At 40.7% G+C, this 16,721-nt stretch overlaps 1 protein-coding gene across 1 annotated transcript; it reads left to right on the top strand.

Annotated features, from left to right (window-relative positions):
- Positions 1-2,612: 2,612 nt before the first annotated feature.
- LOC306916521 (troponin T, cardiac muscle-like) lies at positions 2,613-13,926 on the top strand. The gene is made up of 14 exons (XM_079494411.1): positions 2,613-2,621; positions 2,858-2,875; positions 3,017-3,052; positions 3,932-3,958; positions 5,390-5,408; positions 5,521-5,581; positions 6,044-6,160; positions 7,105-7,182; positions 7,424-7,525; positions 8,892-9,004; positions 9,586-9,676; positions 10,310-10,350; positions 10,709-10,746; positions 13,745-13,926. Exons 6-14 carry the CDS (start codon positions 5,534-5,536, stop codon positions 13,921-13,923), a joined length of 807 nt encoding a protein of 268 aa, XP_079350537.1. The 5' UTR covers positions 2,613-2,621; positions 2,858-2,875; positions 3,017-3,052; positions 3,932-3,958; positions 5,390-5,408; positions 5,521-5,533; the 3' UTR covers positions 13,924-13,926.
- The last annotated feature ends 2,795 nt before the right edge of the window (positions 13,927-16,721 follow it).

The raw sequence follows: 16,721 nt of genomic DNA on the forward strand, positions 1-16,721 counted from the left end.
TGTGTGGGTCCTGTTCCTGGATTGACTGAACTTAAATGTTGTAAATAGTTTTCATGTGTTTGTAGCCCGTCCAATGTCAGTCAATTGGGTCCGATGCCATCCTAGAGTCTAGGATGGCATCGGACCTAGACTAGACCACCAATCATTAGACAGATATTTTGTAAAAAAAAATATATATATATATATAAAGGACAACAACAAAATAAACCATTTTAGAAACTAAAAACTCTGATTTGATAAAGGTTTATATTTGAGAACATTAATTTTAACATTAACCTTTTGATACATTTGATACATTTAAACGCCATAAGAAAATATCCTATACATTTAATTCATGAACAAACAAAGAAACAAGTACATTTAAAATTCACACTGTTTCCAAGCACCGGTCTAGTTATTAATTACTGATATAGTAATATAGATAGAGGGTATGCGCATGCATAAAGAGAGTGGCAAAGTGAGTTTAACGTTGTTTAAGACAGGACTTTTCTATTTGGATGTGTGGGCTGTCAAGGCCAGAAAGTCGCTTTTTGCCACTCTGTAGGTGTTCCTGCATAACCTCTGGGTATGATGATGTCATGCGCATACCCTCCATTGCAAATGAAGGCCAAATCGCCTGGCTCTAGTTTGTGGTACTGTTCATCTGGTCATTTCTTCGGTCATCACCTCATCCACGTCATCATTTCACTGTGTATCCTACTGTATGCGATCAGAATAACACAATTTCATCCAGTCCATACGTTTCAATGTTCTGACATCAAGGGTTGCATGGGAATTTGCACACCTTGGAATGCTTGAATGATTTAATTCTGATCAAATATGATCAGAATTATTACATTATGAGCCCAAGCCGTGTAGTCATCAAATTCTGATCATATTTGACTTTTTGAATCTATACTGCAGTGCTGTCTCTAATCTATAGTTACAATTACATTTCCAATGTTTTTTTTTCTTGGTTTTTTTTTTGCAGTTATTTGGTCAAACTGACGATTATATGAAAGCCATTTAGGCTACATTTTCCATAGGCAGCTGTGGGTAAAGTAACCAAAAACTGTACATCAAGTAAAAGTATTTTTCAAGTAAAATTAGTCATCCAAATAATTACTGTAGATTAAGAAAGTATCTTGTGAAAGATACAATTGACTGAATGTAGCCAAGCAGAATGTATGACATTTTAGATAATATTCCACTAATATTCCACCAAATTTTGATTTGACATAGGTTTATGTGTGTGTAGGACACAGCACTATAGGTGTTAATGTGGGAGGAATTCTTTGTTGCATCTTTTTTTCCCCTGGCTAGTATTTACCTACAGTAACATTGTGGCCCTATATTACACGCAAATACCACGCTGTCTTTGACCAAATAACAGCCTGTCTGTGGGGGGGGCTTCATTGGTCCACTAATACATCTCTTTTCATTCATTCAGTCGTGGAGACCGTCGAGGAAGTTGAAGGTAAAGCGCTGCATGGCTTATGGAGGTCTTTGGCTGCACCTGGGCACAGTTTTATTTTACATGGGGCAGCTTGTAAAAATTGTTGGGATGGCATTGTGTTTCTTTTTTTACTGCACAGTAAAATCCCTCAGTGTTACTTTTACTTTAACAGTAACAGAGTGTATACAAAGTCACACTTGCAGGCATCACCACCCACTTCTTTATTCCTGTAAACTTGTGGTGTTGACAATACAGATGATTCTCTTGCATCCAACCAGGAGAGGGAACACTATAGGTATATAAAAGGATAATCAGGTTCAATTGGAAGTGGTGATATACAAAATACAATGAGCAGCAGAGACAATTGAAAATGTAACCCTGTGCAATTTAAGCTGCTTCTTGAGTTCTCTCTCGTGGTTGTATTTAAATGTATGTTCACTGAAGAGCTGGAGAGATGGGGAGGGAGACCCATGTATTCCAACACACTATAGCAATGATTACTATTGAAATATATCTTTAACATTTTAACCATTTATGTTTGTTTGTTTTGACATATCACTTACACCCCATTAGTGATGGGCACGGTTTATCACCTTTTAGTTTATCTTGTTTATTTTTCTGTGTTTGGCTACAAAATGAATCCTTCTCACGTTATTGCCATATACTGTAGAGGAGGCTGAACCAGAAGCTGAAGGTAATCTTTACATATAATACATTCAACACTGAGTAACACATTACTGACATTATAAACAATAATCCTTCTCATTGTACAGTATTAACATTGTAGTACTATAGTACTGTATATGTGCTTTCATCTATTTTAGCAAGTAGCTAAATAGATGTATAGATGTAATAGTATTTTACATGCTTTGCTAATGTTTTCGCAAGCAACATTATACAACATGTTGCTTGACTATATATGACAACCATGCAGTAGTGTGCATCTATTACTACAATACCCAGTTTGTTCATGACTCACACAATCTTATGCTTTTGTAACAGAGACTCCAGCTGGAGTAGAAGGTAAATGCTTTTATCCCCTATTTCCATAATTCCATAATTTCTCATATCCAGCATTTCAAGTAAATGTTCAAGTATATAGTGCACTATGTGCTGCTAAATACTGTCACACAACTAATATACTTATTATTTTATGCCACCATAGAACCTTCTGCTGTTGAGGAAGGTAAAAATGATTCATTATTCATTCATTTATAAAGACGATAGCCTGTTATATACACCATATTGACTTAACTGCTACATGCTTATTTCATACCTCAATAGAGCCCCCTGCTGTTGAGGAACGTAATTAAATTGCTTTGCTGTTGAACTTGAGATGCTTTGAGATGACAGCAGCTTGCTACAGAATACTGTTAACATTTTGTATTCACACAACTAATGCAAATATTTATACCACCATAGAGCCTGCTGCTGTAGAAGGTAATCCACCTTTCTGCTGTTAAGTTTGTTATACAACTATTAATGGCTTTGCAGCTATACTTATTATTATACCACTATCAATCTATACACTGTCATGCACGCAACTCATGCTAATACTATGTTCACTATTCTATACCATAGAATACTATACCATAGAACCTCCTGCGGCAGAAGAAGGTAATTCCACTTTTCTGATGTCAAAGATGATAATCTAATTAGAAGTCCATCTTAAACAAGCTGGAAATTAGCTTCACCATTTGTTATCTGCAGGCATCATATTAGCACTTGTTTATGTTAGGAAGAGTCAAGTGCAACATGCGGGCTACAGTTTCTAATGTTATGTTATAGTCTAGCTGAAATATTTCTAAGCAGTAACTGTTTCATATAGATGTCTTCATACCCTGAGATGCAGTAGACAATATAACTGCTTTAAAGGTATATTCAGTGATTTCGCTTCATTCAAATATCACTTATTTTTTATTTGTATTTGGATAATCCTCCCTACTATAGAGTATGCTGACCATATAAGGAGTTCCTCCCTGTCCCCAGTGAGCCCCTGGGGTCAAAAAACCCTAGTTTCAGTTTTGGTGGCGGGTGGCAAAGCCTTCATCCAATCAGGATGAGAGGGGCCTTCCTCCAATCATGTGTGGGGGCGGGCCATGGTGCACATGCTGTTGCACTTCCCCCCACTGTAGAGCGTGTGCATGTGCACATTTTGTTACCGGGGCGGACTGGGTGGTTTTCCAAATCACCCAAATCACTGAATGCTCCTTTAAGTATGAAATAATATATCAGGGGTGTTTGTTTAGTATCACCTGGAGGGCCAGGGCCAGTTAACCTGACTCCGCCAGATGGGGCAGCACTGGCGGAGTCAGGTTAAGGGCCAGTATGACACAGACAAATAGCCTACTGTACTATAGTACATACAATACAATAAGAAGTACTCATTCTAGTAATCATTTTAGCGAGTACCAATACCACAATAGAAAAATACAAGTAAACCCAAGAAATGCAACCACATGATTATGCTGACGTCTCTTATGTCCTTTGCACCAGAGCGCCGCGTTAGCGTCGCAGACGAAGGTAATCTGTTTGGTTTATGTCATTCACCACCTTTGAATTCCCTGCACTTCATTTGGTTTGCATGCATGAGCTATGCATGCATGTTTGTCTTTTCTGATCCCCTCTGATGCTATAAGCTTTGCTATAAATCATTATTTCTCAGCATTTTTCATTTTAATTAACACAGACTCCTTGATCTCACACAATGTTTTTTTTCCTACACTTTTTTATATTCTACTGATAGGTTAATAGTTTTCCTATCCTAGATTACTATTTCTATGCGTATTACGATGTGTTACTGTAAATCGCTCTGGATTAAGAGCGTCTACCAAGTACATAAATTGTAAATTGAATTGACAAATCAAAACAATGCTTGGACTCGATTTATAGACTGCAACACCAATGACTCGTGGCTTGCCTTGACTTGAGCCTTCCCTTGACTTGAGACTCTTGAGTCTTTTCAAGTCACTTAGTCACAAGCTTAGGGCCTGTTATTTTGGCACTCGAAACAAAACGTTTAGGACTAGGACTTAACTGCATGGGGGTTTGTCTTCAGTGTCTTGACTTGGGACATGACTCAGGACTTGAGACTTGAGACTTACTTGTACTTGCAAAATGGTGACTCTTGACAACAGATGTCTCATCATGTCTGCTGTAGTTTCTTTGCATTTTCAGCACTTTTGAGGCACTGTTTAGGCAGAAGTATTGGAAAATCGTGTCCGTCTCAAGAGACTAAATGTCACCTAACTGCTTCCAGAGGTGTATTTGTGGAGTGTGTAGCCTCTCTCAGCTATGTCAGAACATTGCCTCGTTTGGTATCCTTGTATTCTTTGCATACAGTACCGCACTTGTGTCTACTTTAGAAGAATGAGTGAGTGAGTGAGCGAGTATTGGCTTTTTTATTTTCTTATAGATGATTCTATCGATTACTTTTTCAATTGATGAAATCATTTAGCATGTTTTTTTTTGTTAATAAAACAAAATCATATTGACAAATTGATTTTAAGCCCTATTTTTGTCATGCACAAATAGTGAAAGTAGAAGATTTGAATCTTCACTATTTATTAGTTTTTGAACTCTTTAACTCCAATGACATGCCCCAAATAGGGATTGATTATTAATTGATGTGATCGATTAATCGCTGTGCCCCTGTCGTGATCAATGACAACCTTGTTGTGTTACACTCATTATGCCAATTGCGCATAAAATATAGCCTGGGTAAACCCACTCCCCCTGCTGGACAACATTTCAAGAATGCAAATCTGGCGAGGGGGGAGAGGTTTACCCAGGCTACATACAATAGGCCATATACAAGCTTAATGTGTGAGCTTGTAAGTAGATTGGCTAATGGCTATACACCAGTATGGACTATAAAGATCTGACATGCGTTATCAACGGCCATTCCACTGTTGGCTGTATAAGACATGACATAATCTCTGCTTCTCTCTACAGCAGATTCAAAGAAGCCAAAGTAAGTCTCTTCATTCATCCCCGTCATTCTGTTTCACTTGATGTCAATAAACCAGAAGGTTTGTGGGATATTCAGTGCATTATTCTAAACCAGGATCTTCAACGCTCACCAGGTTTGCCCCACCTATGCAAGTCCCCAAGATACCTGAGGGAGGAGACAAAGTTGACTTTGATGTAAGTCATGCATCGTTTCAATGATATGATATGCATGACACTCAACACCAGTTGACACCTAGCGGGTTGAATGTTACTACAAGTTCAAGTTTCTCTGCCAAATCTGTACTTAAGTACTTGCTTCTAAAATACAGAATTATTCAAAGTATTCAAACTATTCAGTAGGCTACATGCTATGAATTTTAATATCAATGCATGCACCACATATATCAATGATAGACAACATGGCAGATCTACAAGCTCAAAGCACGTGCATGCTTTGCGCCACTTTTCAAGCACAGTATATCGGCTATACTTTCAATACTTTGTGTGACGTGGCAGTATGACCAAGTAGGGCGTTACTATAAGAGGAAACAAAAAAACCCCAAACAAACTAAAGGTTGGAATATTACAGAGATATAAGAGACTTTTCTGACAGCAACTATTATGTTTCATGTTGCCGTCCGTCCACGCCCCCTGCAGGACATCCACAGGAAGCGCCAGGAGAAGGACATGTCTGAGCTGCATTCTCTGATCGAGGCTCACTTCCAACAGAGGAAGAAGGACGAGGAGGAGCTCATCGCCCTGGTCACCAGGATCGTAAGTACATACAACGCTGGAAAAAAGGACAGGGTTTAATAGGTCAGGACGGAGTTTAATAGGCTAGAAACGTATTACTTAAGTTGCTATTAAATGCCATGATGTCATATTCGACCATAGGCCTAATATTGCCTATCATTTTGTTATTAAACCTCGCTTGAAACTTGAAACTGTAGCCTATATATTTCTCATGTTATTTTAACATGCTTAAAACACATCTTGCAGGAAAAGACAGAGATTTACAACTGAAAACCAACTAGGGAACTAACTAATAGGGCATTTGAACACTGATGCCTGCCAGTCACAATATGGGACAGGGTCTCAATTATAGGTTGAAGCCCGAAAAGTCTTGGAAATGAGGGACTGTCCCATGCAAAGGGGGACATCTGGTCACAAAAGCACAGAGAAGAACCTTTCTGCTTCTACGGGCCGACAGCTTGGAATAAACTCCTATACTACACCTTAGAGAGGCAGCCTCTGTAGACATTGTTAATGCACAGCTCAAGACATATTTCTTCACTCTTGCTTTTAATTGAGTTTTTTAAATCCCTGTTTTTCATGTGCTGTTCTGCCTGATTTGATGCGTAACTATAGTAACTATAAAGCTGTCAACTAATTATAGTTAAAAGTACAATATTTGCCCCTGAGACGTAGTAAAAGTATAAACGTATTGGAAAAAGGTTTAGTACTCAAGTAAAAGTATTTCCACCATTTTAAATCTTTTCTCAATGTGTGTTTGTTCACACTTCATTGTTTTACTACGTGTGTGTGTGTGTGTGTGTGTGTGTGTGTGTGTGTGTGTGTGTGTGTGTGTGTGTGTGTGTGTGTGTGTGTGTGTGTGTGTGTGTGTGTGTGTGTGTGTGTGTGTGTGTGTGTGTGTGTGTGTGTGTGCGCGCACGCGTGTGAGCGTGTGTGTGCGCACATGTGCGTTTGTGTGCATGCAGGATAAGCGTCGTGCGGAGCGTACTGAACAGCAGAGGGTCCGCACTGAACTGGAGAAGGAGAGACAGACCCGCATTTCTGTGAGTTCACTACACCAGTGGTTTAAACGTTTTCATGTCAAGGACCCCTAATTTAATCCCCAATTAAGACCCCAATCTGAACACATTTTGTACTGTTACACTTAATAGAAAATTATAATAATCATCATTTACATCCCTTTAACTGTCAGGGTCTGACTCATGAACTTACATGAACATGAATTTATTTCAATATTTTAAATTCACATTCACATACTTTTCACATTCTATCATGTGTGCACAGGAGGACAAGGAGAGGAAGGAACAAGAAGAACTCCGTAAGAAACAAGATGACGACACCAAGAAAAAGAAAGCACTGACCAACATGACTCAGGTTCAACATAAGGTTAGTTGCTGTGTGTGTGTGTGTGGGGGGGGGGGGACGGGACGTGAGCTTCCCTGTTCAATCCCGGATTCCCCCAGAGTTAGTGTAGAAGTGTCCTTGAGAAAGACTCTGAACCCCTAATTGCTCCCCATGAGCAGGTTGGTGCCTTGCATGGTTTCCTCCATCATCGGTGTATGAATGTGTGTGTGTCTATCTAAAGCGCATTGGATAAAGGTGCTATATAAATGCACCATTTACCATTTAACATGACTCAGCAACGCAGAGGTTCAGTTACTGTGGCATGGCATTTCTTTTATGGATTTTACATTGGACAACATAGTGTAGAACATCGGTATCAGGGTCAGTATCATGTCATTATTTGGCAGTATCATGGTAGGTATCATGTCAGTATGGTCAGTATCATGGGCAGTATCATGTATAATGTCAGTATCATGGTCAGTATACACAGCCTATCATGGTCAGTAGCATGATCAGTATCAAGTCAGTATCATGGTCAGTATCATGGTCAGTATCATGGCAGTATAATGTCAGTATCATGGTAGTATCATGGTCAGTATCATGGCAGTATCATGGTCAGTATCATGGTCAGTATCATGGTCAGTATAATGGTCAGTATCATAGCAGTATCATGGTCAGTATCATGGCAGTATAATGTTAGTATCATGGTCAGTATCATGGTCAGTATCATGGCAGTATCATGGTCAGTCTAATGGTCAGTATCATAGCAGTATCATGGTCAGTATCATGGTCAGTATCATGGCAGTATAATGTTAGTATCATGGTCAGTATCATGGCAGTATAATGTTAGTATCATGGTCAGTATCATGGCAGTATAATGTTAGTATCATGGTCAGTATCATGGCAGTATCATGGCAGTATCATGGTCAGTATAATGGTCAGTATCATAGCAGTATCATGGTCAGTATCATGGTCAGTATCATGGCAGTATAATGTTAGTATCATGGTCAGTATCATGGCAGTATCATGGGCAGTATAATGGTCAGTATAATGTTAGTATCATGGTCAGTATCATGGCAGTATCATGGGCAGTATCATGGTCAGTATAATGGTCAGTATCATAGCAGTATCATGGTCAGTATCATGGTCAGTATCATGGCAGTATAATGTTAGTATCATGGCAGTATCATGGCAGTATCATGGGCAGTATAATGTCAGTATCATGACAGTATCTTGCCAGTATCATCATGGTCAGTATGCCATGGTCAGTATCATGCCGATTGAAGCTCTCTCCACCAGCCTTTGACTGTAGTGAGAGCACAGCCTACTCTCTTTATATCTTTTTTATGATGACATGTAACATAAATGGAACCATAATGATGTTATGGTTTTGATGTTCCCCATCCAGCAAGATGGTAAGAAAGGCGCTAAGAAGCAGACAGAAAGGGAGAAGAAGAAGAAGATATTGGCAGACAGGAGGAAGGCGCTCACTATTGATCATCTCAACGAGGATAAACTCAAGTATGTGAAAACCAATCACTGTCTAATAAGAATCATAATATACATACAGTACCGTTCTCCATATTAGATCTCCTCCATATTCTAACTTTTTGTGTTTTGTTTTTGAAAATTAACGGCCTACTTGGTCACTACAATGTCACACAAAAGCATCCAAACTAAGCATCGACGAGCTAGAAACGCGGTACAACACATTTTGAGCTTGTCGATCTGCAACTTTTGCTATTGCTGAATTTGAATCCTGAAAAGTAACGGTAATCATATTATGAGGTTACCACACGACAGAGACGATACAGTATGCAAACATAGCTCATTTGAAGAGTTTCATTGCAACACATGTGACATCAAGACCGATAACCACATACTGATTTTTCATACCAGAAAATATTGTATTATTGTTGTATATGGTATACCTTTATTTTCACAACATTAATTTCACTTGGTTGATTGCTAACTCATGTCACAACGCAAGCCCTTTGTTGTAAGCACTTTGTACAGCAGATTGACACGTGAGGCACTGTGAGCTTGTAGATCTGCTATTTCTGCTATTTGAAAAATGAAAATGTATTTTTTTTGTTAACCAGGGAGAAGGCCAATGAGATGTGGCAGTGGCTGATGGGGCTGGAGGCGGAGAAGTTTGACCTCAGCGAGAAACTGAAGAAGCAGAAATATGACGTAATATGTCGTATTTAACATCATCATCAAGTCCAATTCTCTATTGCACACTGGGCACATAAATGCATGTAATGCAAGGGTGGATGTGCCCAGTGTGGCCAGGGGTAAAGTTGAGACGTTTTTTGGGGGAAATGAACATGTTTGAATGGAAAACGTCACGCCCACCGCTGCGGAGACTAGAGCCAAATTCTAATGCCCCAAATATCGGCCACTCGTTCACTCACACTCGATCACTCCAGCATGGCGGTGTTACGGTGAAATTGATGACCTGCCAAAATATGTTACCATCTTGTGGACTTCACGCAACTTACATGAAGGTCTTTAAATATGTGGCCTAAATACCGCCAGGTTGAACTAGCTCTGCTAATAAACAAACTGCAACGATTTACAGTCTAGTGACTAGACGGTGACGGAGGCCCGCCGTCTCAGTCCATAGAGTTATATATTTTAGGTCTAGTCCACAGTTGTTGTCGGCGAGAGGCACTTCCACGTTCGTTGGCCACAGAAGCGGGGTGTGGTTATAAGCACAACCCGTGTAGGATTACTAGTTCACATATGAATTGTACTGTACACGTCACTGCGGGGCTGTCTAGAGAAGTGCCTGTCTAAAACATTCTGTGGCTTGACTTGCAGATGAATTGTCTCCAGGCCCGAATCAATGAGCAGCAGAAGTTGTGAGTAACGTAACGTATTATGCTGTGTTGGCCGTCGCCGCTGTTTGTGTAACGTTGCTATTAAGTTATGTTGGCCCTCGCCGCTGTTTGTGCAGTCATGCTGTCCGTCTGTTGTCCGTCGTGTCGTGAGACTGAGTCTACAATTCTGCGACTTCTGCGACTTCATTCAGTTTAGGATTCTCTCAGGTACGTAGGGTTGAGTCGGGCCAGCATCCCATGGGTGACAGATTCTCTGGACCGCAGGTGACGTGCTCTGCCTGTTGAGGCATGTCTGCTGTTTGGCTCCGCAGGTGTCTGTCCCTGTCCATTGCGTCTCCATGTGCTTAGCCGGTCCCTCCGTCTTATGTGTCCCCCACAGATCGGTCGGCTCCTGGTTCGTGTACAGTGCCAGCAGAGGTATGTAAACTATAGCCCAACGCCCATGGTTTGGTGCTATGAAAAGAAACATAATGAGTGCTCAACTTTGCTCCACGGAAAAGGCAATGAACAGCCTGGGGTAGGCCTAATATATTCCACTCCTATTTACTGCTACTTATTGCTACTGTAGGTTTATAGGTGATGGTGATATATATATATCTCAGCCAATCACAATACGATGTCAGAACTAACTGACGTGTCATGTGGTATAACTGATGATACTTACAGTAACTGCTACCTTCAGTAACCTTCCATTGTGTCATTCCATTCATTCATTCACTCACTTTAAAGTGGAATTTAGTTTTTTTTTAAATCTTTTTCAAACTGTGTGGGTGTAATCCATTTTGCATCCATCTGGAAGGGCGATCTGGTAATTCAAATTATAGGCTATCTGTCGGAAAACAGAAGAATTTCCACCTTTCCCTTTACGCATGGAACAATACCTTCTAGTACAAAACCTTTTTACACAGACCCTTCGTTTTTGTGGTCCAACATGATGATAAAGTAGGGCCTAGCTTAAAAAAAAAAAAGAAGAAAAAATTCCATAGTTTTTGTTGAAAATGCATACATTTTATTGAGTGACTTTTTCCGCAGATGCATAAATTAGCCTTCAGGCCCCATCATTACCTCTCACCTCCATCCATTGTTCCTTAGAGTGATTACCCCTCCATTCTACAGTACAACAGTCAGATTGTGGCCCTGATCAACTGCCACAAACTCTGTTGATGGTAGTCACCTCATGTGTTGAAAAGAGTGTCGTGGACGTCGTCACCGAAAAATAACAGGTTTGGCACTTTTTCCGAACACTTGAGAATCAAATTCTCAAGTTGGTTCAAAACTCAAGATATATATATATATATATATATATATATTGTAGAGCTGCTGTTACGGACGCTGTGGGTGTGTTCTCTCCTCTGCGTCATCAGTGCCCATACCTGAGGTGGGGTTGGCAAAAGGGCCTTTCTGTGTGGAGTTTGCGGGCCCTATTATGCATGTCTTAAGTACCAGGTCTTATTACTTAACTTAAGACCTGGAGGCGTGATCAATGCCATTTGGCTATTCTGAGTGGCCAAACAGCATTGACCACGCCTCCAGGTCTTAAGTTAAGTCATAAGACCTGGTACTTAAGACACGCATAATAGGGCCCTGCATGTTCTCCCCGTGTTCAATAGGGTAGGTACCCTCACAAAAAACATGCAGTAATCCTGGTCTCTAAATTACCTCCCTGATGGAGGGGAAAGGAACTGGTCGGAATAACGTGTTCCTTCCACACACGCTATGTCCGGCCAGGGAAACTCCCCCCTGTCAGGTGAAAAGAAGCAGCTTGGACTCCTCATGCATGAGGTCAATCCGCTGCCCTCCCCATGTTGGCAGAGGAAGTGTATAGCGCCCAGGATTACATTTGATTATAATGGGTTGCAAAATCGTGGGATAAAACAAAACAATGCTCAATATCTAGGCCCTATAGGGACACCAATTATGTGGCTAAAGAAGTTCAGTCATTTGTTTTTAGAAGGTATAAAGTCTGGATCCAGTCAAGCTGGTAAGTGTAAATATTCTCTCCTTCCAGACAACTAATTGCTAGATAGTGTCTGTAGGCATGTCGGATCTTTGTGATAAAGGTACAGAGTGCCATAAAGGTAAGACTGCTGCCATGATTCCTTTTCACATCTAACCTCGTCCTGTGTGAGGCATGTAGGCTACTGTTTGTTTGTTTGTCTGTCTGTCTGTCTGCCACTTCACCACAGCAGCATGAGCCTTCATTTCACCATTTTGTCCTTCTGCCTTCTGCAGTATCCACTGTCCTCTCGTCGATGTTGTGGCATGTTACATAGAAAATGTTGATCTAAATGCTTTGATGACATCTTGTGATCAAAGAGACCTATGTAACATACAGTAACCGGACACTACTGCACGCACGCACACACGCAAATCTTTGATTTCTCTCTCCTGATCGGATCAAATTGATCGACCTGAAATGTTTTTTTCTGTTTTAAAGACCTGGACAGACGAGTCAAGATATGTTACTAAGCAAACACTCATAATGATTGCTAATGAAATATAGAGATTTTAACCAAAACATATTTTCTTTAAATACCACCACACAATAATTGCTCTACCGTTGCTAATGTGTTGTCTAGGACAATTGTTCTCAAACGCTGTCAATTAAAGGGTCCCGCAGCCTATTGAGTACGTACAAATGGAATGGAACCGAAAGGGTCCATTTTGTTCCATTTGTGCACAGTGCACACTCAGAGTTACAGACATGTTAGGGGACATGTTGGTCTCATCTCTGTGTCCACAATAAAACCTTTGGCATTACGAGTGTGCGGCTATACATTGTTTCATTATGGGTACATTTGTTTCCCCTTTTGAACCTAAAGGACAACTGGCAGAAAAAGATTCCCTCGCTGCATAAACTATTGACCCTAGAACACTAAATATCCCTTTTTGTCAGACCATCACTAAATACGGGTATATTTTACCCAATGTAAAATATTCCATAGAAAATACTTCTCATAAAAATATATGGAAATACAGCAACTTGAGGTACTCTTATATCATATATTATATCATAACTTTTCACAAAAGAAAAAATATATATAGATATCATGGGGAGTATCCCCTAAAATAGGGGGCAAAATCTGTGAAAAACGTGGGTATTATTTAAAAAAGTATTCCAAAAGAAAAATTGTGCTGGGAAGTTGGGTCCACCCATTCCTGGGACATGTGAGAATGGTCCAGAGAATTGTCTGGCAGAAAATCACCCGTGTTTTATAGTGTTCTAGGGTTAAGGAAGACTACTTAAGACATACGAAATATGTAGGCCTCAAAGTGCTCTGTGCTCAAAGTGAGGGGTGCATAAAATTAGCAAAGGTTTCAGACCCCACTTTGAGAACCACTGATCTAGGGTCGACACAAATAGGCCTACAGATGTTTTTTGTATGCTTGTTGAACAATATTTGTCACTTCACAGCGCCAAGGGTAGAGGCAAGGCCAAGGCCAAGAGATAAGAGTCGTCGTGGAAGGCCTCTCCGAGAAGACCTCCGGACGGGCGGCGAGCTGGTGGGAATGTCGAAAGGCAGAAGATGCAATTCATGTATAATACATTCAAACATTGGGACAGCACCGCATCCAGCTTGCTGTACATACTAGAAAATAAAGAGAGTGTAGCTTTTGAACCAGTGTCTGTCGTCAAGTCATGACTTAATGTGTGTTGTGTCTGTTGGCTGCATGCGCACAGAAAGGGGGAGGGGGGGGTAGTGTTGGGAAAGTTCACAGTTCACGGTTCACAATTTAAAAAATGAACCGTTCATAGTTCATCATTCAAAATGTTGAACTAAAGTTCACAGAAAGGGTGGGGGTGGGGATTGGGCAAGGAAGCTCTGAGAAGGAAGTGAAGTGGTCACGTGACTGGGCTGCGCCATGACACTTTCATGGACACTTTCATGGGAGCCAAACTACCCGGAAGTTTGGCAGAATGCACTGGAGTCAATGAGAGCTCAGTGACCAGCTCATGAACAAACATTATTTATGAACAATTGAGACCTTTTTGTAAAGTAGCCTAATCACTTCTGGAAAATAACAGAAGACATGTAACACATTATTGTCTGCTGTGTTGTTATTCGATGTGTATATGTGTAATTTTTATAGAGGATCTAAAGAGCACAAAGTACCTTTCTGAACGCACAAGTATCGCGATACTTCCCACCGTTTCCTGTCTGTCAGCCAAATCTCACGATACTTCGGAGCCAGAAACGATACCTGCTGCTGTTTAGATCCTCAGATAAAATTATATACTGTGCACTCTGTGCACATCGAAAAGTAAGTGATTAGAAAACCACCTGTGATATGTCTTCTGTTATTTTCCAGAAGTGATTACTTAACAAAAGGTCTCAATTGTTCATAAATAATGTTTGTTATGAGCTGGCTCCCATGAAAGTGTCATGGCGCAAGCCCAGTCACGTGACCACTTCCCTTCCTTCTCAGAGCTTCCTTGGGATTGGGGTAGTGTTGGGAAAGTTCACAGTTCACGGGTAACAATTTGAAAAATTAACAGTTCATAGTTCATCATTCAAAATGTTGAACTAAAGTTCACAGTTCATACTATAGTATGTTGTTTTTCATAATTTTCAATAATACTACTACTATAGTCTACTACTAGTATACTATTGTATACTACTAGTGTATATTAGTAGCGTGCCAAAGTTTGTGCTATTGCCATTGAGAATGCATTGGGGGTTTAAGTTAAATAACAACAACTGGAGTAAAAAGTTCCAGCATGTGTGCCCACAGTAAGCTGAATTATAAAAAGTGTGAATGGAGTTTCTAGGTGAAAGGGATATTTTGACGTGCCAAAACCTGCCATTGACCCCCATTCAGAATTTCTCAAATTTGAAAGCATATATTTCTAAATCTATGAAACATTTCAAAGATAAGATGAACCTAAATATGTTTGAATGGGGTTACTAGGTGTAAGTATATGTAGGACTAGTAGCATGCCAAAGTTTGTGCTATTGCCAATGCCATTGAGAATGCAATCGGCGTTTAAGTTAAATAAAAGTTAAATGTTGTACCAGGGACCCCCATCTGAACACTATGTTGTAGCAGGGACCCCCATCTGAACTTTATGTTGTACCAGGGACCCCCATCTGAACACTATGTTGTAGCAGGGACCCCCATCTGAACACTATGTTGTACCAGGGACCCCCATCTGAACACTATGTTGTACCAGGGACCCCCATCTGAACACTATGTTGTACCAGGGACCCCCATCTGAACATGTGTTGTACCAGGGACCCCCATCTGAACATGTGTTGTAGCAGGGACCCCCATCTGAACACTATGTTGTACCAGGGACCCCCATCTGAACACTATGTTGTACCAGGGACCCCCATCTGAACACTATGTTGTACCAGGGACCCCCATCTGAACATGTGTTGTACCAGGGACCCCCATCTGAACATGTGTTGTACCAGGGACCCCCATCTGAACACTGCTGTGGACCCCCTGGAACCTCCCCAAGGACCCCTGAGGTCTATGTTGTACCAGGGACCCCCATCTGAACACTATGTTGTACCAGGGACCCCCATCTGAACACTATGTTGTACCAGGGACCCCCATCTGAACACTATGTTGTACCAGGGACCCCCATCTGAACACTATGTTGTACCAGGGACCCCCATCTGAACATGTGTTGTACCAGGGACCCCCATCTGAACATGTGTTGTACCAGGGACCCCCATCTGAACACTGCTGTGGACCCCCTGGAACCTCCCCAAGAACCCCTGAGGGTCCCCGGACCCCCTGGAACCTCCCCAAGAACCCCTGAGGGTCCCCGGACCCCCTGGAACCTCCCCAATAACCCCAGCTTCATATTGACTCCATCATGTGTCCATTGATACTGATCTATCTATCTATCTATCTATCTACAGTTGGAGGCCATCGATATTGTCCTTTTCTTTTTGCTGAGGTTTGCGTGATCTGCGCAAAAGGACAGTTAACCCATTTTGGACGGGAACCCCTTTTGGTGTTTTAAACATAGTTATAATTTAGCTATTGAAAAATAGCAGATCTACGATTTGAAAAATCGTGAAAATATTTATTTCAGAAAACTGGAGGATTTAGAAGGATTTTTTAAAATGTTGAGGTCAGGCCTAAATGGGTCAAATGATAAGGGACAATATCGGTGGCAATATCTATGCAGCTCAAAGTGCTTTACAGAGCAATGGAGAAAAGCAAGACATAAAACATTAAAATAATAGCAGTATAGGCCTACAACAGTGAGGAATTTAAAAGATCAACTAGCAAGAGTGTAGAAGCAGGTCTTGAGCTGTGCTTTAAAAATGACTACAGAGGCTATGTTTATATATCTCTTCTTTTAGGGTTTCTTTAATCAATAAAACGTTTATCATTCATTAATGACAATTTAATTTAATATAAAAACGTTTTCG

Source organism: Electrona antarctica (genome assembly GCF_951216825.1).
Source record: "Electrona antarctica genome assembly, chromosome: 23".
Lineage (NCBI taxonomy): Eukaryota > Metazoa > Chordata > Actinopteri > Myctophiformes > Myctophidae > Electrona > Electrona antarctica.

Excerpts from the sequence above, each read along its gene's own strand:
- LOC306916521 (XM_079494411.1), top strand. The coding sequence starts at position 5,534 with ATGCAAGTCCCCAAGATACCTGAGGGAGGAGACAAAGTTGACTTTGAT. Across the intron at positions 9,677-10,309 it reads TGAAGAAGCAGAAATATGAC|ATGAATTGTCTCCAGGCCCG; the intron begins GTAATATGTCGT and ends CTTGACTTGCAG. Across the intron at positions 10,747-13,744 it reads CGTGTACAGTGCCAGCAGAG|CGCCAAGGGTAGAGGCAAGG; the intron begins GTATGTAAACTA and ends GTCACTTCACAG.